Source organism: Lonchura striata, chromosome 15 (assembly GCF_046129695.1).
Source record: "Lonchura striata isolate bLonStr1 chromosome 15, bLonStr1.mat, whole genome shotgun sequence".
Taxonomy (NCBI): Eukaryota; Metazoa; Chordata; class Aves; order Passeriformes; family Estrildidae; genus Lonchura; species Lonchura striata.
In genome coordinates this window covers 6306305-6332380 of record NC_134617.1, presented here as the reverse complement: position 1 = coordinate 6332380, position 26076 = coordinate 6306305, and the positions used below count along the sequence as shown (strand labels likewise).

General features: G+C 52.8%; 2 protein-coding genes across 5 annotated transcripts; one reads left to right on the top strand and one right to left on the bottom strand.

Moving 5' to 3' along the window:
- Nucleotides 1–778: 778 nt before the first annotated feature.
- TCOF1 (treacle ribosome biogenesis factor 1) lies at nt 779–20980 on the top strand. Of its 3 annotated transcripts, XM_021552113.2 has the most exons (18): nt 779–906; nt 1399–1454; nt 4057–4199; nt 4926–5032; nt 5308–5653; nt 6482–6567; nt 7017–7241; nt 7811–8068; nt 11891–12065; nt 12211–12353; nt 14203–14376; nt 14744–14975; nt 15193–15278; nt 15984–16212; nt 17212–17850; nt 18891–18985; nt 19485–19521; nt 19961–20980. In XM_021552113.2, the coding sequence occupies exons 1-17, from the start codon at nt 793–795 to the stop codon at nt 19515–19517; spliced, it is 3141 nt and encodes a 1046-aa protein (XP_021407788.2). In that variant the 5' UTR covers nt 779–792; the 3' UTR covers nt 19518–19521; nt 19961–20980. The 3 variants fall into 3 exon arrangements, with proteins under 3 accessions (XP_021407788.2, XP_021407789.2, XP_021407787.2); XM_021552114.2 differs by having other exon boundaries at nt 15196–15278; nt 19485–20980; XM_021552112.2 differs by having other exon boundaries at nt 19485–20980.
- On the bottom strand, nt 20790–24794 carry CD74 (CD74 molecule). Of its 2 annotated transcripts, XM_021552115.2 has the most exons (9): nt 24661–24794; nt 23319–23494; nt 23104–23195; nt 22961–23014; nt 22689–22784; nt 22379–22469; nt 21834–22022; nt 21433–21525; nt 20790–21318 (listed from the first exon to the last, which is right to left on the bottom strand). In XM_021552115.2, the coding sequence occupies exons 1-9, from the start codon at nt 24729–24731 to the stop codon at nt 21311–21313; spliced, it is 870 nt and encodes a 289-aa protein (XP_021407790.1). In that variant the 5' UTR covers nt 24732–24794; the 3' UTR covers nt 20790–21310. The 2 variants fall into 2 exon arrangements, with proteins under 2 accessions (XP_021407790.1, XP_021407791.1); XM_021552116.2 differs by lacking the exon at nt 21834–22022.
- Between the last annotated feature and the right edge of the window lie 1282 nt (nt 24795–26076).

The following is a 26076-nucleotide window of genomic DNA, read 5'->3' as shown; positions in this document are numbered from 1 at the left end:
GACAGAGCCTCATGGCGTGAACCCCCGTGTCCTGTGACAGAGCCCCATGGCGTGACCCCCCTGTCCTGTGACAGAGCCCCATGGCGTGACCCCCGTGCCCTGTGAGAGACCCCCATGGCGTGACCCCCCCTGTCCTGTGACAGAGCCTCATGGCATGAACCCCCTGTCCTGTGAGAGACCCCCATGGCGTGAACCTCCTGTCCTGTGAGAGACCCCCATGGTGTGACCCCCCTGTCCTGTGACAGAGCCCCATGGCATGAACCCCCCCATGGCATGAACCTCCCCCTGTCCTATGACAGAGCCCCATGGCATGAACCCCCTGTCCTGTGAGAGACCCCCATGGTGTGACCCCCCTGTCCTGTGACAGAGCCCCATGGCATGAACCCCCCCATGGCATGAACCTCCCCCTGTCCTATGACAGAGCCCCATGGCATGAACCCCCCACCCTGTGAGAGAGCCCCATGGTGTGACCCCCCCGCCCTGTGACAGAGCCCCATGGTGTGACCCCCCTGTCCTGTGACAGAACCCCATGGCGTGAACCCCCCACCCCGCCCTTCCGTTCTCCCCATCTCCGACTGGGGCGGCATGAGAGCCCCCAAGGGGTGGTTTCCTATTCTCTGTCCCGTTTCCCGCGGGGGCGGTGTGAGGGACCCCCATGAGGTGACAAACCCCTCCCTGCCGGGTCCCCCCGCCCCGTGCCGCCCCACGGACACTCCCGGCACTACATCTCCCATGGGGCCGCGCGGCGGAAGCGGAAGCCGCGTCCCTCCGGCGCGGCACGCGGGCCGCGCCATGGCCGCCGACGGCGGCGGTGGCGGGCGGGAGCTGCTCGCCCTCATCCACGAGCACCTGCTCCGCGGCGGCTTCGCGCGGGCCGCCCGCGAGCTGCAGGCGCAGAGCGGACAGGTGACGGGCGGCGGGCCGGGACGCGGGGCAGGCAGCGGGGGCGCGGTCCCGGAGCGCGGGCCTCGGCGGGGCCGCAGGGCCCGGTCCCTTTCCGCGCCCTCACCGACCACCGGAGCGCCACGCGGGTGCCGGGAGCACCGCGGGCCGTGGCTCCACGCCGGACCCACGTGGTGTCCGGCACCCGGGATGCTCCCGGTGCCCGCGGGCCGTCCCAGCCCCGAGCCGGCCGGTAGAGCCTCCCGTACCGCGGGGCTGGTGCTCCCCGAACGCGTGCTGCTCCGGGAGAAGTCTCCAGGGAAACACGCGGCCCTGGGTGCAGCGGGGCGGGGAGTGGGAGGGATTCGCCGGGAGGTGTGTGCAGGGAGAGACGGTCCTGTTTTCCTGGGGAGGTTTGGATGGGCCCCCGTGGTTGCTGCTTCTGTCTGGTGGGCACATCTGAAATTGGGTCACATTTGGGCCGGTGTTTGACTGGTGTTCACTCTGCTTTCACAGAAATTACTCCCTTCCTTCTCGACCTCTCTCGAGGACATCTTTACCCACTGGGAAAAGTAAGTCACAGGAGGGAATGAGTTTCGGATAGATTCCAGACTGTGCTGACGTCTAGGCTGCATGGCATGTGTGATTTTTATTTGTTGGAATTACATGTAGTCAGAGGACTTCCAATGATAGCTGTGCTCAATAGAATTTTCTCCTAACCTCTGATTTCACAGCAGTTCCTTTCAGATGTCCGGGGCTGTGCTGCTTTAAAACTTCCTGAGCTTGGAGATAAGTTGTTACTTTAGTTTTGAGCAGCTGAGCTGTTTGTGTTGGCTGATGCTGGAGTGTTGCATAGCTCAGTCATGCTTTACTGTAAGAAATATCCTTCCCTGTTCTGTTTCACTTTCTTTTTAAAGCCACGTGCTTTGCAGGATTATTGACCCGAGAACAGAGAAGTTGAGCAGGTGCTGGAAATGCCAGAGCTCTTACATGGACTTAAACCTTGGCATAGGTCACAGATGATCTGACTCAGAGGAAATCTCCTGGTTTCAGCCTGTCCTTTCAAGTCTTTACATGTTCCAAATGCCTTCCTGTATTGTTATCCCCCATTTGAAGGTCTGCAGGAGAGAGCTTTCCCATCTGTGATATTTGCACCCACCCTGTGCTTTGGTTGGATGTTGGAGTGAGCACTGCCAAGGCCTGTGGCAGCCTCAGTGCTGGCTTATCTGGGAATCTGTGGAGTTGGAGCTCTGGAGTGAGGATCTCCTCAGCATTAGGAGCAGCAGCCTTGGGAAGTGTTTCTTCAGAGGTGTTTCTGCTCAATGCCTCGTGCCTTGCTCTTGTCCTCCATACCTGAGCAGGAGAAAGGCTGGATCTAGAAGCATAGAATTAGGTTTGCAGTTCCTCCCTCTCACAGTTTGTTGCTCTCATGGGTGCTGATGGTGACCTTCCCACGTGCTGGTTATCCTGCCTGCTGCAGCAAACCCTCCCAGACACTGTTGCTTTTAAACTTGAAGGGCAACAGGGCATTTGCATCAGGTTTAATTCTTCTTTCTTCAGCATCACCCTTCTGTTCTGGTCCTGCCCCACATCTGTTATTCCTGAGTTCTACCTGCTTGGGAGTCAGAATGAGGGATATGTTGGGCAGTATCTTTATCCTGGAGTGCTCCTGTGAGTGCGCTGGCTTTATCACATTCTATTGCTCATAGGATTTTGGCCCAAAAATGTCCTTCCTTAATCTACCCTGTGGTTCTTGTCCTTCTCACCAATGCCACCCCTGTAGGTGTTCTCCAGTAACTCTTCCAGACTGAGCCTAAAGCTGAGTCTTGCAGTTCCATAAGTGGCTTCCCTCCTGAGCTGCATTTACACTTGGAGGATGCAGAGAGGGAGTGGAAGGGTCCCTGGGAGCTGGAGAAAGCTGGACCAGCTCAGTCCTAGGAGCAGCCTGAGCCCTACAGGCCTCAGATGTTCCAGAATGCCACAGGGACAGAGCTAGCAGACACCATTTCTTCCCCTCACAGGGTATTCTTGAGCTCCTGGTCACTCACACCAAATTATCACATCAGTGCGTGCTGTGCTGTCAGCTGCCACTGGATCAGGATGGTGTTGCAGGATCAGAGCTGCCTGTGGGGGCTGCCCTGTTACTTTGTTAAAAGGATTATTGGAGTAGTTACAGGACTTTCTAAGAGCAAACGTGCCTTTGTCTTTTCCTGCTTGCACAAAACTTGCTGTTACAGCTGTGCTGGCAGAACACTCTGACACCAAGCACAATCTTTACTCATCAAATTGCTAAACAAATCTTGTTTTTAAAATGGATGAACAAATAAAATGAGCTAAACTGGCCCAGAAATGAGACTGTTTACTTCTGATAACTGTGTGTCCCAAGGCTTACAAGCATTGCTCGTGTGAGTCACACCAGTGTGTTCCCAGTGTTACCCTTGTAATAAAGCAAATGTGTTGTCTTTAATTCTCAAATGAAAACATGGGTAACTTTATCATCTGTTCTGGTACAGGTATGATTTAGTGCCTGGAGAAATCTTTCTCCAGCTTAATGTTTTAACCCAATTGAGCAGCTTAAGTGTTTAATACTTATGTGGCCTCTTCCTCCTCTTTTTCTAACACATTTTCTGTAGGTCCAGCCACTTCCTTTCTTAAAGCTCTCTGCAACCTGACTTTCCTTTTGACTTGGAGCCCAAGTTCAAATGGCTTTTGTACCCTTTAGATTGGCTTCTCCTGGCCCTGTGGAATACCAGGACCTGGTATTTTGGGAATATTTGATCTAACCCTGAGGCTATACTTACTCTGAGACTGTAGCTGCCCCTGGAGAAGGAGTTTTTTCTGTAGGATGCCTTGCATTGAGCACCAACCTGACTGTGTATGTTTTTATTTCTCTACTAAAGTAAGAAAGAGTCTGCCTAGGTCACAGAAAAATCATCTAGGTTCAGTATTTCTCCTGAGTGCTGCAGGAATATATTGCTCTTGGAAGTTTACTGAGGACTGGAGATGTCCCTTGCAGGTTAAAGAAGTATTTCCCACCCCCTTAGGAATTCCTCTGTGGAGAAATTACACTGCCTATTCCTAGGCTGGAGCCTGATCTGAGAGTAAATTAATAATTATATTCTAATTTGCTCAAGATATTTTTTCCCCATTTTGACACCCATTGTCTTCCCTCAGAACTCCACCAAACTTCAAGAGAAGAAATGTGAGTGATGAGGAGGCAGCTATCCCAGAAAAGATCAGAGTTCCTGATCCTGTGAGCAGTTCTGAGAGCTCAGAGAAAGAAGAGGATGAAAAAGAGAAAGTAAAAGCTGCAAATGGTAGGAGCCTTTTATCTCCCTGGAGTTGACAGAGTAGGACTGGGGGCTTGTGTAGGTGCAGCCCAGCTTGCTTGGCTGGAGAAAACGCTTGTAAAGTGATGGCTATTTGTTTGTGCTCATAGAAAAATAGGACAAGTAATTTAGCACCCCCTTCTCATGTGGAGTTTCGGAGGAGCACAGATGTCTGCTGAAGCTAGAAAAATCCTGTTATGATTCATTGGGGAGGGATGGGTGTTGTTGCTCAGATGAAGCTTTGGGAACCTCTTTCTGCCCACTGTGGAGCACCTTGTAGTTGGTCCCAGGTGTGTGTTGGGCCGGTAAAAGCAGGCCTGTTTCCTGGGTCAGGGAAGGTCTTGTTAGTTGGTCTGGAAGGCCAGTGCTCTGTGTGAGGTGGGGATAGATCTCGTTTGCAGCTGATGTGGGAGGTGTTGGCTTGCAGAGTCTAACAAAAACCTGTGTCTGATATACTTTGGCAGAAAAGCCTGATCTGCTGTAGACCAACCTTTAGAAAAATGAAGATCCTGACAGATTCCCTGTCCTGGAGGCTGGGAGAGGGATGGGGTGGGGAAGCAAAGTACTTGCCTGTCACGGGGACAGCAGTGGTAATGGTCTTGGGTCAGGTGTGCAGATGGGACCCTGCCCTGCTGCTGGGGTCCTCCTGCAAACCAGAGCCTGTGTTGGTGTGAGAAACACACTCACAGAGCTGCTCTGTGGCTCTCCTTGCAGCAGCCAGCATTTCTCTGGCCACGAACTCGGTAGTGAATATAGAAAGCAGCGAGGAAGATGAGTCCTCGTCGGAAGAGGAGGCTCCAGCTGGGAAAGGTGCAGTGACGGTAAGGCAATGCTCCTGGCTTTGCAGGCTGATGCTACTCTGAGGCCAGGACTGTCCCTGACTCCTCAGCATGTGGAGAATTGTGTCCTGGCATGGAAATCATGTTTAAGTGACCCTCCTATGCTGCCATAAGCCTTTTCTTAGATATCTGTCCCCCAGATGCTGCCTTGAAGAGCTCTATGGCTTGCCTTGCTGCCACATTACTGTTGCAGTTGTATTGTCTCCAGTTTAGCTTCTCATCTGTGAGGAGCTTCTAAGTTTCTTTATTTCCCATAGGTGACAGCAGCTGTGGTGGGTGGAAAAGCTGCCAACTCCCTGCATTCTCCTCCCAAGCCTGCTGCCCCAGCAGGTAGAGCAGAGGGGCTCTCTGCTGCTGACAGAACTGTGCTCTCTAACAAGCAGCAGCCTAATGCCCCAGCACCGGCTCCAAGCCCAGCCAAGGCCCAGAAACTGCCTGGTCCTGGGAAGCCTGGACATGCCACAGCAGCTGTGGCCAAAGTAGGACAAAGCAAAGCACCAGTAACGACCACAGCACCGGAAAGTTCCAGCAGCAGCAGCTCCTCATCTGAGAGCGAGGAGGAAGAGGAGACACCAACTGTGAAGGCCCCAGCCCCCAAAGCAGGTAAGGAGCTTGCAGGGTGGTGTAGATGTGTGTGAGCTCCAGCTCTGCTGCAGGTTGGATCAGAGATGTGCTTTCAGCATGTTCCTTTGAGCTCCCTTGCTGAAAAGCTCAGAGTGATGCTTGTTCCTTGGGGAGGCTGCTAGAACATTGCAAAGCAGCCAGCTCTGGAGCTCCGTGGGATGAATGCAGCATGCTTGCTCCCATTTCAAGCAGCAGATCCTGTGCTAAGATGTCTGGCAGCACCCAGCACATACCCAGGGGTTGGGGCTAACAGTGTAGCATGTCCGGAGGAGGTGCAGTACTAATGCTGCTGATACTTTCAGCTTTATGGAAAGACCCTCCAGTGTTTTCTTTTTATTCCCAATTGCAAAGTGATTCATTTTGGGGTTTGAAGTCTTCAGGGAAATTTTTAAATGCTTTGAAGTGTGTCTGTGTGTGTTGGAGGAGGAGGGTGAGAAATAGATCATTGAAGTTCTGGAAATGATCCTTCTCTTGGCTCTTATCCAGAGGAAGCCCAGCCAGGCTGGGTGCCCCTGCAGGGAGCTATGCATGGCTGGGCAGTACCCTGTAGGGTCAGAGGGTGGCCAGGAAGCATTTCCCATCTCTGCTTCCACTCAAGGAGATGTGTTTATGGGTCAGAATTTGTCTGGAGAAGCTATTCCCACACAGCCATTGATGATTTCAGCAAGCCTAGGTCCTCTTCCTCCAAATCCCCTTAGCCCTCTCTGTGGCCTGTTTTGTTTCCCTGACTTCAAAAGCCACATTTGCATCACGCTCTGGGGGCTCAGAGCAGGCAGCAGCTACGACATCTCCTCACTTGTGTTTCAGAGCCGTCAGCTGGGGCTAAGAGCAGCAGTGAGGAATCAAGTGAGGACACATCCTCTGAGGAGGAGCTGACAATTCCACCCATCCAGGTAACCTCTCCAGCATGGATTCTTTGTCCCTAGGAAATCAGTTCTCCTCTTTTGAAGAGAGAGGAAATGCTGCAGTGCTGTATTCTGACAGCACTTACCTTAAGTGTGTGAGATCCCCTAACCCAAAGCAGAACACCATGTGCTAAGTGGCTGAAAACCTCACTAAACCTTGCCGACATCAACCATTCTAGTGGCCTGAAGCTGAGGGAGATCCTTGGATCTGTAGGAGGTGATTAGTATGCAATTTGATGGATATTGTCAGGCAATCCATGGAGAAAGTGACTTGCTTCAGATATTCCACAGCTCATGGGTCTGAAGAAGCCTGTACTGGTCAAAATTAGCAAGGCAGCTGGCTTTAGAACAGGTTCCATGCAGTTAGTGCTTTCAGCCATTTTCTTCAGAGGTGTTAACCTGATTCTCCTGTTCCCTTTTGTTCCTCCTGTTCCCAGGCCAAGCCAGCTGTGAAAAAAGTGCAGTCTAATGCAGCACCTGTGAAAAGTGCACCTGTTACTTCAGTGTCCCTGAAGAAAAATGCAGGGAAGCAAACAGCACTGGCAACAAGCCAGGCCAAACCAGCATTGACAACGGTTCCTGGGGCTGCACAGCCCAGTGACACATCAGAGAGCAGCAGCTCCTCAGACAGTGAAGATGAAGAACGTCCATTAGTAACCCAAGTGTGTGTCTCTGAGATCCTCCCTCTCCTTGCATGCCTCTCAGGGCTAGGAACTGCAGTGAAAAGAAAATTTTGTAGATGCATGTAGTGTGTAGCAAAGTCATGTTGGGGGTGGGAGGAAGGAGGCGTGAGGTGTTAAAAGGCACCTCCATGTCTTTGCTCTGAGCTTTAATCAACCCATTGTGCCTTTCTTAGAAAAATCCATCAGTACTTTTAAAAGGAAAAAAAAAAACAGTGATTCTTTTCCCACCTGAAGAGGCAAATTATCGTGGTGGAATTTGCTTCTCAGGTATAAATTGCAATAAATAGTGTCTAATTTGTCAAAACCGTAGTGCAACTCAGCTTCCCTGCTGCAGAGAGTGCATAGTGCTGCCTTGTACCTCACTGGGGGGGACTGGTAGTAGCAGCAGACTGATGAAGAAAGCTAGATGTCGTGCCAGTCACAAATCTTTCTTCAGTGTTTGCCTTTCCCAGGGGGCTCTGAAATTTCTTCCCTTGATTATAGTCTGAGAAAATGAATTATGCTGCTGTGGGATTTGCCTTATTTCACTCTGTTCATATCTTGTCCAGACAAAGCCACCTCCAAAATCCTCCCAGGCCGTCCCATCCCCAGTGAAACCTACACCAGCAGCATCACTCTCTGTCAAAGCAGCTCCAGCAAAAACACTTCCACAGTCCCAAGGGAAGACAGCATCAAAACCAACAGTGCCGAAGCAGGCTGAACCCACTGCTGCTCCCACAAAGCCTGCTGAAAGTATAAAGCCAGTGGAGAGCTCTGCTTCGTCAGCCAGTGAAGAGGAGGATCTCCCTGTGCCCATCAGCCAGAAGGTAGGTGCTGCATTCAGCCCAGTGCCAAAGACAAGCATTTATCCCTTAAATGCTGCCACTGATCTTGAAACACCAGGAGTACCTTGTTTCTCAGTCCCTCGGAGAGGAAGGTCTATTTGGAGCTAAGTACAGCCTCACTCTTCTCACGCAGTTGTACCTGAGGAGGTGGGAGGCAAATGGTTTGATACTAGCTGTTCACTCGTGCCCTGCCCCTCTAGAGTGGCCTTGTGTGCAGGGTCACAGCTGTCTTGGTCTTGGCTCTCCTGTGGGGGTGTGATCAGAGCTCTCAAACCAGAGAAGGACTGGCAGCTCACAATGGACTCAGGTGGGTAAACTCAAAGGAGTGCGAATCCCTTCCTGAGAGCATCTCTAGGCACATTGTACTGAGACCTTCTGCCTCTAGTCTGAGCTGGAGGGCCCTTCAGAAAGTGCCCTGAAAGCAGTCTTTTGGAGATGCAGCCTTACTGTCTGCAAGGGAGGAAGGGAAGCTGGGGGTAGAGCCTCACATGTCCTTGCAAGGATGCTCTTTGTCAACACATCCTTTGACTACTGACAGGCAGGAGCCAGCAAGGCTCTGCATTTTTGTCTTCATAGCCTTGGTCTGCTAAGGTGGGTGGAGGGGGACGTTTCTCTCACAGTTGGCTCTGTGCTGCTCTCTTCCTGCATGATTGATTGTATGTGAGGATTCAGCTTTAAGTGACAGGAACAGCTATTTGATAGTTGTGCCAAGAGGTCCCACTGTAAAACCACTGAGATTTGTCCATTTTAGCAGGGTTTATGTGGTGGGGTAGGTTTGTGTCCTCCAGTGTTGATTCTGTGAACCTTTCAACAGCAAGTTTTACCTGCTGATTTAACCACTTCAGCATCTTCCCACTTGCAAACTGACATTTAGCCCTCAACAGCCAGAGTCAGCAAGGAAGAGCTTGTCATCAAGGGAACTCTATTTTTGCTGTACAGACTGTTCCTTCCCATGTTAGTAGCCTACAGGCAGGGACCACGAGTGAAGCCTGAAGATAAACCATTGGGCATAGCTGTGTCCACAGTCCTGTCCTCCCAGTAAAACTCTTCTTAGCTCATTTCTCACCATCTGCTACTTGGGCATATGCTAACCACTGACTTACTGTATCCTGCAACTTCCTCTGGCTTCTGTGTAAGATCCAAACAGATACAGAGCGTTGGAAGCTGCTTCATCTTTCCCTGTGGGGGTGGATTAGCACAATTAAAATGAACATCATGCCTAAATTGAACTGCTTAATTGGTATGTTTACCCCTGAAGACTCAGGAATATTCAGTCAAATAAGTTGACAAGGTGTTTGCATATTCTGGGGGAAAGGAATGGTGGTCGGGGTCAGTCTGACCTTAAAGATGCTGTGAGCTGCTTTTCTTTTTGGAACTGCTAATTTTGCTCTGCTGCTTCTATCCTGAGTGTTTTGAGCCAAAGGTGGAACTTGAGCCTCTATAGACAGGCTTTGGCTTCTGTTTACAAGGAGTGGGTGTGAGATACACGTGCATCCATGTGTTGGGAACCCGTGTCTTCCTTGAGCATCCCAGGAAAACCCGCGTGGGTTGTGCTGACAGAAGTTGTGCCAGCAACTTTTAATCTTGGACTGTAGGCTGTGTGGGGAGAGGCCAGATCTCCCAAGAGACAGAGGCTCTCTTTTCCTCCTTGAACACTGTTTTCTCTCCTGTGCAGGTGGCAGTTGCCCCTTGGCTGGGTCACGACACAGCTGAGATGCTGTTCCAGCGCTGGTACAGGCAGTGCTCACACAGGCAGTGCTGGAGTGGGATTTTACAACGTGCTGGGCGCACGTGGCTCAGTGTTGTTCCTCCTCTTGTCATGCAGCGCTGCAGGATGCAAATGGACCCAGCGAGTGGCAGATGGGTTGTGCAGGAGCTGAGTCATCACACTCACTGAGCCACAGGCAGCTCCTGCTTTGGGGGCTGGAGAGGGAGCAGGAAAAATTATTTCCTCTTGAGTTATTTTCCTCCTTTCTGAATTACTTCAGTACCTGTGACTCTCAAGCTGTCAGGAGCTCTCTGCCTGTGTTACCTGCTCCTTGGATGTAACTTGCCTGTGCTGATGGCCAGATCCCACCTGAGACTGTCATCTATCTGATGTGGATGGATGGACCTTGGCTGCCTCCCAGGAAGTTCTGAGGCTGTGTAAACCTTATGGTGGTTTCTGTTATGTTCTTCCTGTGTTATGAGGCCCCTGCGCGGCAGCTCTTTCCTACTCCGTTGCTAAGTTAGGAAATGGAGCAGCCTATGCTGTGCATCCACACAGAGGGAGAAGCCAGACCATTGCTGTGAAGCACTTAAAACTCAGTGGGCTCTGATCTTGGTAAGCTCTTCCCTTGCACAGCAGTGTTCAGAACAGCAGAGAGAAGTTAGCATGTTCAGAGCAGTGTGTGTGAATTGTTCTGACTGCTTCAAGTACTTGTGTCTCTTCAGCATTGCAAAATGGGTCTCTCTTCTGGAGATTGTGACTCACTGGTATCAAAACAAAACAGAGAAGTGAGGTTTGCAGTCCCCCCTCCCCAAGCACTTGTGGAGGTTTCTGTTTCTCTAAGCAGAGTCAAAATGTGCTTGGCTCGTTCAGAGAGCTGTTCTGTAATGGGATAAACATGCAGATGCTGTTGTCTGTGTAGTGTTTGGCTTGGAGATGATAAACACTGCCCCAGTGGCAGCCCATGGCAGGGCTGTGCCAGGAAGCACAGTAGGATCGGTCTTCCCGAAGGGCTGCTACGCTGGTGCTCACTGCATTAGCAGCATAGCAGGAATGGTGGAGCTGGGCAGGAATCTCTAATGGATCTCCAAAGCAGGCTGGCATCACATGCAGAGTGCACAGGGCCTGTCTGTCCTGGCAAACAAGATGTACTTGGCAGAACAGCCCGGAGATGAGCCATGAGTAGAGTAAATGAGCAGAGCCCTGCCAGCCTGGGGAATATCTGCAGGGGAGGAAATTCCCAGATCATTCCACAAGTGCCTCCTCTCCTCTGCCATCCCTCACCTTTCAGTGTGCAGGAGGGGGATCTGCAGCCGTTGGAGAGGGGACAGGAAGAGAGAGAATCTTGCCTGGCAGTTGTGTATCTGAGGCACAGGTGACTGTGGCTTTCCTGTGACAGCAGGAAAAACAGCTTGTGGTTTGTCCTGGAACATCTGAGTGTTGACAGGTGCTGCAGAAAGACACACCCCAAGTGAGTGTCAGAGGTGTTTTGTTGTCTGGAGTTTCTAAATTCTTAGACCTGTTGACAAATCAGCTTCCAAGTTGAGTTGCACTCTGTCTCTACCTGCCCTGTGTTCCTAGCCCTTGTGGCAGCCCTCTGTCTACACTGAGTTCCCTAGCAGCTCTGGGCTGTAGCTGCTCTAATGCTGTCTCTGAATCTTGCAAGTGTGATGGCCCAAGGCTTCCCAACTCGTACTGATTCCCTGAACTGTGGCTAGGTCGTGCTTAAATGGTTTCCTTGGAGTGGGAGTCTTGTAGTTGCAGTGCTCCTTCTGTCCTCAGACAGTGTCTCTGTCTCAAGAAAGAATTGCTATTAGAAGCTTAGAAGCACTGTTAGCCTGTGTGGTCATGTAAAATGTGCTTGGGCTTTCTGTCAGAAGGATATTGTTGAATTCAGAGGGATCTTTCTACAGCAGCTCAACCCAGGCAGTGGCTGAAGCCCCTTGCACTCATAACACACCAAGGATGGTGAGAATGTTAGTAACAGCTCCGTTAGGGTAAAACAAAACCCAGCTTGAGCTGAAACTGCGCTTGAACTCCTAAACAACGCCTGTACTAATACTGCATTTCTGGGCCTGTGTTTCTTTTTTTTTAAGAGGTTATCAGACCAGCCCAGGCCTACGCCCAACGTGAGCCAGGCTGCTAAAGCTGGTCAGCCTGAAAAAGCAGTGGTAAGCACCTTGAAAAGCCAGGTTTCAGAAAGTGGGAGCAGTGACTCGTCTGACAGTGAAGAGGAGTCTCCTGCAGCACAGAAGCAGCCTCCACAAGCTGGTAAGCAGCCTGGTAGTAGCCAGGATCCCTCACCTGCATCCTTATGGGTTTCTTACTCTCCCCTGCACGTGAATCAGCTCCTGCTGTGGACAGCCACAGAGACAATTCTTTCTCACAGTGACAATCTCTTACGCTTTTCCTACAGTGAAAACCAATTCTGTGCCCCAACCAACAAACGTGAAAAAGGCACCAACTTCAGCACCAGTCACAGCCCCTCCAGCTGTGGACAGCAGTGATGATTCCAGTGAGGAGTCAGATTCAGAGGATGAAATAGTCCCCCCTTCCCAGGTGAGGAGCTGCTGACCCACTGGCTGTGTAGGCTTTTAGTGCTGCACACTCAGGAGTTGGGGGGTGGTGGTTGTGCAGGTGGTGAGCAGTGCAGAGGAGCCTCCTGTTGGCTGGATTCGCTTTCTTGGCCATGTCCATGGGTCTGGCTGACCCCAACTCTGGGTGCACATCTCAGACACAGCAATCTTGCAGTGTGTGAGAGCAGTGGAGACTATGAGTGCTTTGACAGGAACGTGAGTACACACACAAGCCCAGACCTTCCCTGGGACTCTGTCCCTTCTGCTCTACTCCAGGAATTTACATTTGAAAAGCAGCCAAATCCTTACAGGAGGAGTCTTTTCATGACCTGGGTAGCTCCAAGGCAACCTATCGCCTGGATCCTCACAGACCCCTGAAGTTCTTTGGTTTTCTCTTCCACGAGTCTTAGGAGAGGCTCTGTCCTGAGGGTAGCAGAGCAGTCCTGCTGCCTTTCAGCTGAAGGAGCCAGGCTCTTGCCTTAGAGAAGGGAAGGTGACCCCATATCTGTGCTGAGAGCACCCCTGAAAGTCATGGAGCTGATCCCAGCTCTCCCACTGGAGTCTCTTTGTGTCCTCATGCCAGTCCTGCAAAGCTGTGTCTGACCTTCCTTGGGCCAGAGCTGCCTTGGTGTGAAGCTGTCTGGAGGGTGTCTGTACTTGTGCTGCAGTTTGAGCCCAAAAAACTGCATATAAAGCCCCACTGACTGAGGAACGTGGCTGCTGTTCCACGTGGTGGTGGCCTGGCTGGTATTCTGAGTTAGGGCTTGGTGGCCAAGCACATTTCATACCCCACACATGCCTTTGCTGGGAGGGGGACATTATGAGCATTTAGGAATCCCTTCCCCCTGTTGGCCTGAGGCTGTGGCCAGTGGAAAGGCTGTCTCCCTCGAGCTGATGGGCAGGCAGCCATCCTGAGCAGTCCTTGAGTACAGCATGTTTATATTACTGAGACTGTATAAAATAATGCATTTGCTGTAACTTGAGCTTTGTGTGAGAGGGCCGAGAGCTCACGGTGGGCTGGCAGCTCTGCACGGCCGAGCAGGGCCTTTTCCTTCCCAAGGCCAGATGATGTGTGAGGGAAATGTCAGCCCACAAAGGCCCAGCTTGGCAGAGATCTGGAGGGGGAGAGCTGCTCACATAGCCCTGTTGGTAACGCAAACCAGGAGGCTGAGTGCTCCTTCATGGCTCCTTCTCCCTCTTCTGCTGGCATTTATGTCAGGGCCAGCGCCTGGTTTCCATGCCCCCGGCCTTTCTATTTTTAACCCTTTTTATGGTAAGTTTGATGGGAGGTTTCAGATGTGAGGCAACAGAATTGTTCTTGTTCATTTGACCCCTTATCTGGTTTTTGGCTTCTGGACTGGAAGGCAGATTTTCCCTCTGGTTGTTGTCTTTGTTTATCTCTGTTGCCAATTAACTCTTGGTGTGTGATTTTAGAGTGTAAAGATACATCAGGGAGTCCAAGTGCCTGCTCTGCAAAGGTTTACAGCTACAGTCTTGCTGATGCTGTAGTGGATAGGGATTCACAGCCTGCAAGCACAGCACATTTCCCCTGCCTGCCCTCAGGGTAGGTGCCTTTGGGGCACTGAGCTAATGTTTTTGGCATTCTCTGGGTGCTGGCCCTCATTTCTGCTCCTGGCTGTGCCAGAGGCCTTGCTCAGGGGCTCATGGGAGGCAGAACTGGTATGTAAAGGAGACAATTAAAAAACAAAATGTCTGGGTGCTGCACTGAAAATGATGGAAAGGCTTAGGAGTTAGTGCTGGATTGGTGTATGCCTCTGTATCTTCTCCCTCCAAGTTTGCTCTGTCCTGATTTTCTTTCTCATCTCTTTTAGAGTGTGTCCCAGCAGAATGTCAGAGTAACTGCAGTTTCGAGCATGGTGGCTGCAAAGGCAAATGCCAGCCTGCCTTCAGGGAAGAGGACAAAAACCCCTGCTGTCCCTGCAGTGAGCAGAGTGTCTGAGAGCTCGAGCACTGTTGCCTCAGAGCACAACATGCTGGCAGGAAAGGTAATGATGGGGAGAGGGAAAAGATGGGTTTGCTGGGGTCTGGGGCTGGTGCTACATCCCCAGCTGAGGGAATGAAGCTGGGAGAGAGGGGCTGCTCTGTCCTAACCACAATGATCATGCCCTGAGATCAGGCAGAGGAGCAGAGGGTAGCCCTGTTCCTGGCTCCCAGCTGGCTGGCTGCTTCTTTTTCTTTGTGATAGCAGTTATCTGCTTGCCTTGGGCTGACTGTGACACAAGCTGGAGCACTACAGCTGAAGAAGGGCCAAGGTGGTCCAAGCCCATCTGCTCTGGGCTGCTGCTTATAGTTCATGGATGTGAGCAGTTAGTTATTCCTCTTTCCAGATCTATTTTATCTCACTCTCCCTAGGTCCCTGCTGCTTCTAGCCAAAAGCAAACGGTTTCTGTGGGAAAAGCTCCTCCTGCCAACACTACCACCCCAGGAAGTTCCATTGGTAAGGCAAGGAAGGCAGTCCTGCAGCCAGGACAGGACACCCAGCCAAACCAGGCCGTGCCACCCACTCATGCAGAGGACACCTCAGACAGCAGCAGTTCCTCCGACAGTGACGAGGAGGAGGCACCCAAGCAGCCTTCCAAACCTGGTCAGTTCTCTGCAGAAGATGCTACTGGGAAGGGGACAGCCTTTTGTTACCCCATGGCAGGTTTGCTGTGGTTGGAGAGGCATTCCTCCTCTCCAGCCTGGCAGAGCTCTCCCCTTTTTTTGGAGGCAGAAGGGCTTTTGGTGGCAGTGCCTGTGCTGGGAAGGTGAGCTCAGCCCCAGGCAGCAGTGGTTTAACAGGAGGAACTCTGCTCTTCCAGCAGGCTCCCTACAGAAACCAGGAGGGACCCAGCCAGCCCACAGCTCCTCCTCAGAGTCCAGTGAGGAGGAGGATGCAGCATCACAGGTATGGTGTTGAGCAGGCTGGATCCTCTCAGGTCTTGCAGCTGGCTCCTAAATAGGACTGAGAGACTCAATTCTCAGCCATAGCAGAGAGGGTGCTGGGTGGGTTTGCCAGCAGAGAAGTGTGGGTTCCCCATTGCAATGGTGGGAGCAAGACCTTTTGGCAGAGAGAAGCTTTTGATCTCAGAATGCTTCCCCAGGCAGCCAGGCCTTGGGTCCAGGGTTCATGGTGCCTTCCCTGGGAGAAGAGACAGGAAGATATGGTGCCTTGCAAGGGTTAAACCAGAACTTGTGTACAGTGCCAATAGCAGCAGGGATATTTTTCCCCCACTTTAGTTTGTAACTTAAGCCGTGTCCAAGACATGAAATTCCCTTTGTAAGAAACGTGCAGGGCGTGCAGCACATCTGCAGTGCATTAAGTGTGCGTGGGTGCACGCTGATGGCCAGGAGCCTCCCCCAAGCCTGCCTTGCTGGGCGAGAACAAAGGAGAACCTCTGGCCACCAGCTTTCAAGGCTGTCAGCTCAGCTGGTGTCTGTCAGTGCTGGCCCCTCTCCTAGTAGCCCTGGACTCTCAGACCTGGCTCCACAGGTGGCCAAAGGTGAGCCCTTCACTTGAAGTATGAGGACAATAGCAGCAGAGACAGAGCTGCATGTCTGGTGTGTGGGAGGCTGCCCTGCTGTGACTCCTCATGTGTCTGTGCTGTTTCAGTCCCTCCTCACAGGCTACCCAGTCCTCTCCAAGCCCCCAGTAACATCCCAGGCACCAAAGACGGTTCCCCCCCAGCCTGGAGGTGAGGTGGGGCCGGGGAAGGCACCTCAGAGTGCTGCAAACTCCCTCGCCAAGCACTCCCTGAAAGCAGCCCCGGCCAACAGCTCAAGCAGTGACAGCAGTGACTCCGACACAGATGACAACCAGGTGGCTGCAAACCACAAAGCAGGTGGGTGTCCTTTGGCAAGGCTGGGAATTGGCTTGGCCCGGGAGCAAAGCCGTGCTGGCACAGGAGGGTGGCACTGGGACAGGCCCCGTTCCCAGTGTGTCTCTGCCATGGAGCCACAGCGTGGAGCACTGCTGCCGTCTGCTGGCTTCCCTGGCCACAGCACAGCCTTCTCCTTCGACACCCTGCGTGTGCTGCCTGCCTCCAAGCTCAGTGCCTTTGCCTCTTCCAAGATGTGCTTTAACCACAGTAATTAATAGGAGCAGGTAGGGCTCTCCCTGGGGCCAGTGCACACTGCATTGCTGGCTTCTGTGGAAGACTCAAACACTGCCTGAAGAACATCTGCTGCACAGTGCTGCTATTCAAGCCTCCCCTTGGGCTGTGTGGGCTCTGCTGCATGTCTGGAGAGCAGAGGAGGGGAAGCAAGCAAGAAGACCTGTGAGGAAACAAAATGTCCCACCATTTCCCTGGTTTGTTGGCAAATTGTAAAACTTGGAGATGGAAGCTACTTCTGCTCTGGTGTGACCCTGGCACCTTCAGATGAACTCTGGCCTGCTGTAGAAGTTCAGATGGGTCTGTTGGTCCTTTGGGCACATCATGAAATTGTGCAAAGGGCTATTTAGGAAGTCAGAACTATCTGTATAGGGGCTCAAGAGGGTCCAGGGGCTCTGGGCTTGGCCATTGGTAGTGATTGCAGGAGGCAGTGTGGAGACCCCCACCACCTTGGGAAGTCCCCAGCTTACTGGGGATGCTGTCATGGGGAAGGACTGCTCATCTATGCTCACTCATCTTGTCAAACAGCCAAAGCTGTTCTGGCTGTTGTCACTTGCTTCAGGCTGAGGCATCTTACTCCAACTCTGCTTCAGATGCCAACAAGTTTAGCTTTTTTTCGGGAGAAGACCTGGATGCTTCTCTTCAAATGCATATTTCTATCCTCCTGTGATTAGTCTGTGTAATGAATGCTGCCTGAGTTTTCTTTTCTGTTTTTATCTGTTTCTGCAGAAAACAACCCCACTTCGGGGCAGGAAGCTACAGAAACCTCCAACAAAGAGAAGGTGGCAGAAAAACCAGAGCCAGGTCATGCCAGCCTCAAAGCTTCCTCACTGAAGAAAACCTTGGTGATGAAAGAGAACAATGTTGGGGCAACAGGGGTGCAAGTGACCCCAGCATCATCACATGCCCTGCTCTCCGTCCCACAGTCACAGGAGCCAAGCTCAGGGAGTGAAACTGAGGTCACCACTGCTGCTGAAGTCCCTGCAGTGGAGGGGTTGGAAGTGAAGAAGAAGAAGAAAAAGGAGAAAAAAGAAAAGGAGAAAAAGGAGAAAAAAGAAAAGGAGAAAAAGGAGAAAAAAGAAAAGGAGAAAAAAGAGAAAAAAGAAAAGGAGAAAAAGGAGAAAAAGAAACCATCCTCCACAGCAGACAAGGCTGTGAAAACGTCCAAGAGCAAAGACAAAGAGAACAAGAAGCAGAAAACGTCTCAGAAGCGGAAGCTGACAGGAGAGGATGGGGCTGTGGGGCAGCCCAAGGAGAAGAAACAGAAAGGGCAAGCTAATGAAGAAGTACCCAAAAAGAAAAAGAAGAAAGCAGATGGTGACCTGGAGAAGGAGGCAGGCAGCAAGGAAACAAAAAAAGCAGCTAAAAGTAAGCATTTGCACTTGATGCCTAGTTTGCAATAGGTTTTTGATTGCACTTTAAGCCTCTGGTGCAGGGCCTTGCAAATAGCACCCACTTCCCATTGGCTTCCTGCTTGGCTGCCGCCCTCATGGAGTCAGTCATGTGGCTTGAAAAAGGTCTCTTAAGATCAAGTCCAACCATTAACCCAGGCCCATCCCCAAACCATGTCCCCACATACAATATCTACACATCTTTGAAATGCCTCTGAGGTTGGTGACCACATTGCTGCCCTGGACAGCATGTTCCAGTGTTTTAACAACCCTTTTAGTGAAGAACTTTTCCCTGATATTCAACTTAAACTTGCCCTCGCTCATCTTGAGGCTTTTTCCTCTTACCCTGTCACTTTTGACCCTTCTACAGCTTGTTGTTCTGTAGTGGCCTTCTCTCTGCCCTAATCCAAAGGCCATTTTTTTTTCTTTACAGTGCAGCCTGTATTTGCAAATCAGAGCTGGTTTTGTGCTGGATCTGGTAGGCTTTAAAAAAAAATGGAGAGAGGGGATGTGGATTGGCTGGGCCAGGTCTGATGATGTTCTGCTGAAACACAGCCCTTACTTCTGGAGGAGACAGACTTGTCTGTTAGCCCCTATTGGTGTGAGGTGTTTAACAGGGATGAGTGGAGTCTCTTGAGCAGTTGTGCTGAGCTGAACCTCGTGTCCACCCTGTGCCAGCAGCTCCCCTGGCTCTCATTTCTGGCATGTGCCCATCTACTCCAGCCTTGAAGCAGTTCCTTGGAGCAGGTGGGCAGCAGCAGGTGGAAAGAAGGGAATTCTATGTAGTTCCACCCATGTGTGTGCACAGATGTTGGGATCAAGCTGCTCTGACTCAGGGGTATTAGGGAAACATCCCTGGGTGGAGCTGCCTGTGGGTAGAGCTCTACTTTCGACCAATTCCTGCTCTGGAAATCTTGCTCAGATTTGAATGTGATCAAAAACTTCCTGGAGATGCTTCTACCAGTCTATGCTCCCTTAGAGTTCCTCTCTTAGTTGGCTTTTCTTTCCCACTCCTAGAAAAGAAGACTGAAAAAGAAAAGAAGAGCAAAAAAGCATCTTTGGAAGTGGCAGCTGTAGCAGATGGCTCTGCTGAGGTGCACAAGAAGAAGAAGGTATGTGTCACACCCTGGGCTGTGGTGCTCATCCCAGCAGGAGATGTGAACAGAGCCATGTCCTGGCCTTGCTGGCAGTATAGGGAAGCCTGCAGTTCACTGTGGTCAGTCTTAAAACACCCTGACCTTTGGTTGGGATTAGAACGACTCAAGAGGGCTTGTTCCTGCATTGCTGCCCTAGGAGATTCCTTTCCCTGGAATGGTCAAACCCAAGGACCCTTTTGGTGGCAAAGGACTTAGTCCTGTCTAAGGAGTAAGTGCTGCTCTCCAGCTGTCTGCTCATCTCATTCTCAGCAGAAGCTGGAGCTCCTGAGGGCTTGGGAGGCTTCTGCATCCCATCCCAAGGGCTTGAAGTGGTGGCAGAGGGAGACTACAGGATGTTCCTTGTGGTGGCTGCCACCTCTACAAGGACATGTCAGTGAAGCCTCTCTGGCTCTGCTGGGTCCTTCATGTCTGTGGTGCAAATGATACTGATGTATTTTTCCCTTTTCCATTTTAGAAGAAGAAAGGAGCTGAGCCTGAAGGATTGTGAGAAGGTATATGGCCTGTGGGGACGGGCCATTGGTACCCTGGCAGCGTAACCTTGGCCACGTTCAGAACTCCTGGGCCAGTTTTGGGAAGACAATGTGACCTCTAAGAGCTCACTGGGCCAGCCTGGCCTTGGATCAGAGGGCCAGGGAGTGGAGCAGTGTGAGGAATGTCATGCAGCCATGTGCTGGCTTCTCTGGATGTGTCTGACCTCAACTCTTTAGCTGCTGAGATGTCCAGCCTGGGTGTTGCTGACCTCTGTCACCAGCAGAGATGAATGGCTTCTGGCAGTGTCTGTCTGTCCCTGCTGACCACAGGGAGCTTGGAAAAGTGATGGGGATGAGATGGTGATGTTGTAGCCACCTGGAAGTGGACCAGATGCCTTTGCACAGCTGCAAGGCTGCTCTCCTCCTCCCCATCCCTAACTTTTAACTCCTCTCCCCAAAGGTACCGCATTCCTGTGCTTAAAGATTTATGGGTGAAGATCAAAGAGAAGAGAGGAAAAGGAAGCTCACCTGGAGAATTCCCAACTTTTTTTAAAATAATAATTTATCATTTCTTTTAACTGTGACTTTTAGAACAGAGTTGTGTAACCTTCTGCCTCCTCCTGCCCTGCTGAGGCCCAGAGATGTGTTTATAATCCCTCCAGATGGAATGGAACTGGAGGAGGCAGATTGACCAGAGCATAAACTGCTTTTCCCTTTGTTGACACCCAGCCATCCCTTTCTCTTACCACAGAGCTATATTTTTGAGAAAATCTTTTACCTTTTCTCCCTCCTCCTGTGACTTGTGGTGTCAGTCCTTTTGCTACTACAAAGAAAGCTCTTGGGTTTCCTTTTTATTCTAACACTGACAGTGGTGATTATCATGTCCCTGGAGTTGCACTGAACAGTTGTGACCAGCAGCTGTTCTCAACCAAGGCAAGAGTCAGTTTTTGTGGGTTTTTTTTTTTTGTTGTCTTTTTTTGTTTGATTTTTTTTTTTATGAAGTATAAAATAAAAAACAACAAACAGATTTTACTTCAGCTGCTTTCAGGAGAGGCCAAGGCTGACTGGCTCTGGAGGATGTTACGGGTGGGAGAGCAGAGCCCAGTGTCTGCCTGTCTGGGGGACCCCAGAGTATCAATGAAATCAAACAAGGAATGGGACACAGAACACATGGGTGGAGATACAGCTGTCCAAGTGCCTGCAGAGGTTTTTCTTTATCTCTTTTCTCTTAAGGTTAATTCATTTATAACCTTGCACAGCTGCAAACAGCACACGAAGCTCTGCTGGAGTTGCTTACAAGGCTTTCTTATTTAAAAGTTTATTTGAGATTATTAGCTTGTGAGATCATTTATAAAGGAACAATCAGATATATTCAGGAAAATCAAAAGCCCCTCTGCCCATGGTTACCCACTGCTGAGGCTGTAGGCGAATCTATGTACAAATCCGAGCACTCTGCAATAAAAACCCATTACTCCAGTAACTAACAGGGCTCCAGCCTACAGGGATCAGTTAAGAAGCTGCTTTTAATGTTTGTTCAGTCTAAGAAAGCTTAAGGTCTTCAGCAGGGGTGAGCTGGAAGTAGAGCCAAACAGAACAGGATTTATGGATCTGAGGTGGTTGAAATAATTTTCCAGCCTGGTCTACCCACCCTCTGAGGGGACATTGATGGTGGTGGCAGCTCTGCAGCCAGGGAAGGGTGCCCAGGGATGCCCACTGTTAACTACCTTGGAAGAGCAATGTAAGAACAGAAAAGAGAAAATGCAGGAGCTAAAGGGGCAGGGATGCTGAAGGCAACTGCTGCCATCCTCTTCTACTCTCCTGTGGGAGAACAAGAGGAGGTAGTCAGACAGCTCAAAGACTTCCCAAAACCCCTCTCCTCACAACCTCCCCCTCCAGCAGTCCTCAAGACTCTGGGGACACTTGGACACTCACCTTTGCCTGGGCTCAGCTTAAGCATGTCCACCCCAGAGAAGATCATCTCCTCTGGATCTGGGGTGCCAGCAGCAGCACTGGGAGCAGCAGTGCCTGCAAAGGGAGGGCAGGATGTGTGTGCAGGACCCTGGGGCTGCCCCATCACCCACCCCCATCCCTCTGAGGGCAGCAGAGGAGAGCCTGCACCCACTGCTGAGCAGGGGGCTCATGGAAAACCCTGACTGCACACCTCAGCTCCAGCTACCTGCGGGGGCTGTGGATTTTTAAAGCCTTGACATACTGGCACTGGATGGGTGAGGGGTGCTCCCTGAAGCCTAGATGCCCTCTCCTAGCTCTCTTCCTACTCCCAAGCAGTCCATGCACACTGCTCCTTCCTCTCCATCCCCTCCCTGGCGACCTACCAGGGCAGTCCAGCTTTTCCCGAGTTTCAGTGTCCTTAATCTTGGTGCCATTTTTGTAGCAGCACCAGCAGAAGCCGGTGGTGAAATTGCACTGCTTGGGCATGTAGTCACCATTCTCATCGCACTGGGGGCGGAAGTGGCCCACCAGATCAGTCCCAAAAGTGGCCTCTGCTTGGCACTTAGTTAGCACTAGGGCAACAGAAACAGAGGGGACACTGTCAGCCCCCAGGCCCTTCTCAGCAGGAGATCCTATCCAGAAACAGTTAAAGGTGAATAAGCTCCTGCTCGGTGACCTTTCTGAAGCTCTTGGTCTAACCAGGGATGGAGGATTTGGGGTGGGGTTCCAGCCTTTTTTTCCACCCCAAATGCCCTACAGGCAGTGGGCAGAGATGCCCTGCGATGTTCTAACAGCCACAAAACAGGGGCTTCCCACAGAACAAATTGGTCCATGACTGGAGGGAGGGCTTGGTTCCCTGTGAGACGTCCCATGCCAACACCTCCCTGATTGCCTGAGCTCCCCAGCTCAGCAGCCCCATCCCCAATACCTTTTGCTGCTGGGATTGCCTTGTGGTCCTCCGACTGGGGGTTCTTGGCCATCTCAAACAGCAGCCACTTGTGCATCCAGGACTCGAAGGACTACAGTGACAGGGTTATGGGTTAATGGGCATGGGGGGAGTTCACCCCAGGGGAGCCACGTCATGAGCTCTGGCTTGGACAGGGAAGGTGGTGAAGACCATCCCTTTCCTTTGGGTAAGAGCAGCCAGACTTTGTTTATCCTGATAAACAGATGTCCTTTCCCAGAGCACTCCTGGACAGAAGGCAGGTGGGGACAGGATGACAGTGACAAGCACTGACCTTCCAGTCCACATGAGTCATGGTGCTCCTCAGGCGCTTCAGGTTGTCCATCAGGTTGTCCTTCAGCTCCGGGAACATCTTGCTGGGGTCTGCTTGCTGCAGAGCAACCACCACAGTGAGGGCAAAGAAAAATGAGGTGGAGGGGTGGGGGTTGGAGCTCTGCTGGTATCAGCCAGACAGGTGCTGCAGGAGGTCAGAGCTCCCAGCAGCTCTGAGCACCCCGAGAGACCCCAGACCAGTTCAGGAGGCAGCTGTGGGCTGGGGAATCTTACCAGCAGCACGTGCTTCACTAGGTCCTCAGTTTTGTTGCTAGCAGGGGCCTTGGCCTCAAGAGAAAAGGCAAAGGGGCAGTGTGAGCACGGCAGCAAGGCCTGAGGGCAGCAGGCAGTGCCAAGCAGCAGGGATCTTCTCTTACCGAAAAGTCTTCAAAGGGTGCAGGATGCAGGGCACTCATGACCAGAGGTGTGTTTGCCTTGGCCATCTTCATCTTATTCACTGGTTTGGCATCTGCCAAAGAAGGAGAAGTGTGAGGGGACCCAATCGGCTTGGGTGATCTGGGAGGGTCCCGGAGGGATTCATCCCTTCTCCCCCTCCACCTCCCAGCACTCTGGTGCTCATGGGGCTACTGACTGGCAGGCAGCTTCCTCTGCAGAGCCTCCAGCTGCAGGTTCTGCGAGGTCTTGGTCAGCTTGCTGATCTGCCCACTCTGCTGGTACACGTAGTAGACGGTGACAGCCTGGCCGACAATGAGCAGGGCCACCAGGATGGAGAGTGTGGAGAAGGCAGCTTTGCGCCCCAGCCCAGACCTGCGGGACACAGACAGGGAGCTCAGCCACCCACCGTGAGCAGGAGGTGACATCCTGCTGTCACCCCTCCCGGCCCCAGACACTCCTGTCACGGGGGTTTGCAGCCAGACAAATGCAAATTCCCCCATTGCAGAGAGCAGAAGTAAAACCTCAGTGCCCCTCCACACCAGGAACTGAAACCCACTGTGGGGCGGGGGAAGTGGGGACAGGGGAGGGGGGACGAAGGGCACGTGGGTGGGCGCTGCCAGGGGATTTTGAGGAGCAGCATCACTCTGGGCATCGCCTTTTGCGGGATGATGAAGCCCCTTGGAGTCTCGCTGGTCCATGGGGCAGAGGACACGACTCACGGGGTGCCGGACTGCACTTAATTTTTAAAATGTTGTGCCAGATGCCGCCCCGCCGCGCGGATGTGGCACCGTGGAGGTGCGGCGCTGTCCCGGCTCAGCGCTGCCCCGGGCCCGGGACGGGCGCGCGCTGCCGAGTCCCGCGCGGGACGCGCCGCTCGGGCGTCTGCCTGGTGACGGGTGACGTCACCGCTCCGGGGCTCCTGATTGGCTACAAGTTACGGGAGGGGTGTCCCCCTGCGGGGTCGGGACGCGGGGACGAGCTGGGACATGGCGGGGGGGGGGGGCAGCTCCACAAAGACTTTTGGGTCCAGGGTCCGCTCCCGCCCCACGGCCACGTCATCGGCCTGCCTGTCCCGCAGCCTCTTCCCACAAAGCTTCACGCCATGGCTCCATGCCCCACCCTGTGAGCCCGGCCACCCCACCGCCATGCCTTGTCCCCGGCGGCCCAGAGGTGCAGCGACCCTTTCATCCCGCTGCCACTCCGTGCCCTCCCAATCCCATAGCCACCCGATTCCCCCATCCCACAGCCGCCCCATGTCACCCTCCCCCTGCCGCCCCATGCCTCCCATCCTACAGCCACCCAATCGCCCCATCCCAGAGCCACCCCGTGCCTCTGCCTTGCCTCACAGACCCTTCCACGGCCCTCTTAGCTCCACAGTGCCCCATTCCCACAGCCTGCGCCCCATCTTCTGCCCCATAGTCACTCTGCGCCCCCTTGACCCGACTGTATCCTCTTCCATCCCACAACCACGCAATACCCCCTGCCCCACGTCCCCACCGTGCCCACTTCACCCAACCCCGTGTCCCCAGCAGTGGCACCTCTGGGTGTCCCCAACACTGAGCACACCGCTGGCGCGGTCAGAGATGAGGTCCCGCTGCTCCTCAGCCATGGCTCCGCTGGGCTCCCCGAAGGCAATGAGCACCCCGAGAGAGGCTTCTGGAAATACCCTCGGGTCCCCACCCCGCCCTGACACCCGGGGGGGGGGAGCCAAAAAAAAAGTCCTATTGGCTGCTGGCACTCGCATCACTCGTTGTCAGGCAGACCTCTGCTCCAGAGGTCTCCAGTTCAGAAATGGTGCTGGACACAGGCGTGAGCTCCCCGGCCGCTCAGTGGGGTTCACTGCCCACCCCACACCACCAGCAGGTCACCGTGCCCAGCTGGTGACACCGGTGCCATGGGCCCAGAGGCTCTGGTACCCCTGCGGGGGCAGGAGGTGAGAAAAGGTAGGTGGCTGTGGGGAGGGTGAGAGGAAACGTGTGAGGAAGGAAGTGGGGCACAGAGCTGGGACAGGGGGGTGGGACACCATGGAGGGGACCCCTCTCACCAGAAGCTGAGCAGGACTTTCTGTGGGGGCACAGTGCCAGGATACACCCCGCCTCTTCCCCTGCTGCAAAAAAAGCTGCACTTGGGCTCAAGCCCTTCTTGAGGGTCACTCTGGACTCTCCCTGTGTGGGGGTTCTTGGCCAGCACTTCTCAGGCTGAGAGGGCAGTGACTAAAGGATCAAGGGCTTTCAAACCCTCCTCCCCTCTAGCACTATCCTCTCTGCTTTGCCTGCAGCAGCTTCCAGGGCTGAACCCCAGAGTCAAGACAGGAGGAACAGCCCCTAGATGTGAGTGATCCCAAAGCACCAGTGGGAGAAGGGCAATGAGGGTCTCCAGCCCCCCCACAGCCCCACAAGTGCTACATGGGCAGGAGCAGCCATCCACCCCATAATGGTGGTTTCTGGTGGTGTTACACAATGTCCCAGAGCAGCCCTGGGGTGACAGACCCCGATGCCCACGCTGGGCCGAGGGTCACACTGAACCCAGCACCAAGCTGGCTCCAGTGTCAGGACTCAGCACAAACATGGCCAGAGCTCAGCCAAAAGTGAAACTGCGAATGTGGAGTTAAAAGTCCTACCTAACCCTGCCTAACCAGGCACCACCTGGCAAACCCACTGGGGCGAGCAGGGACACCTTGTTTCAGCAACTCCATTTCTTTTCTTGATTCAGTCCTGAGCCTCCCAGCGGGCAGGACAGCCCTGGGAGAGCAGACAAGGGATCATCTTACAGGGGGTAGGGCAGGGACTCCTGGCAGATGCTGTTCCTGGAGGAAATGTGGTGGCATGATGCTCCTGCTTTCCAGGTGGGAAATTGCAGTTCCACCCAGGGCAAGGGTTGTGGTGCCTGGAGCCTGGTCCTGACCCTGCAACCCAGCTGAGAATGGCCTGGGTGCCCAGGGGTTCACACAGCAC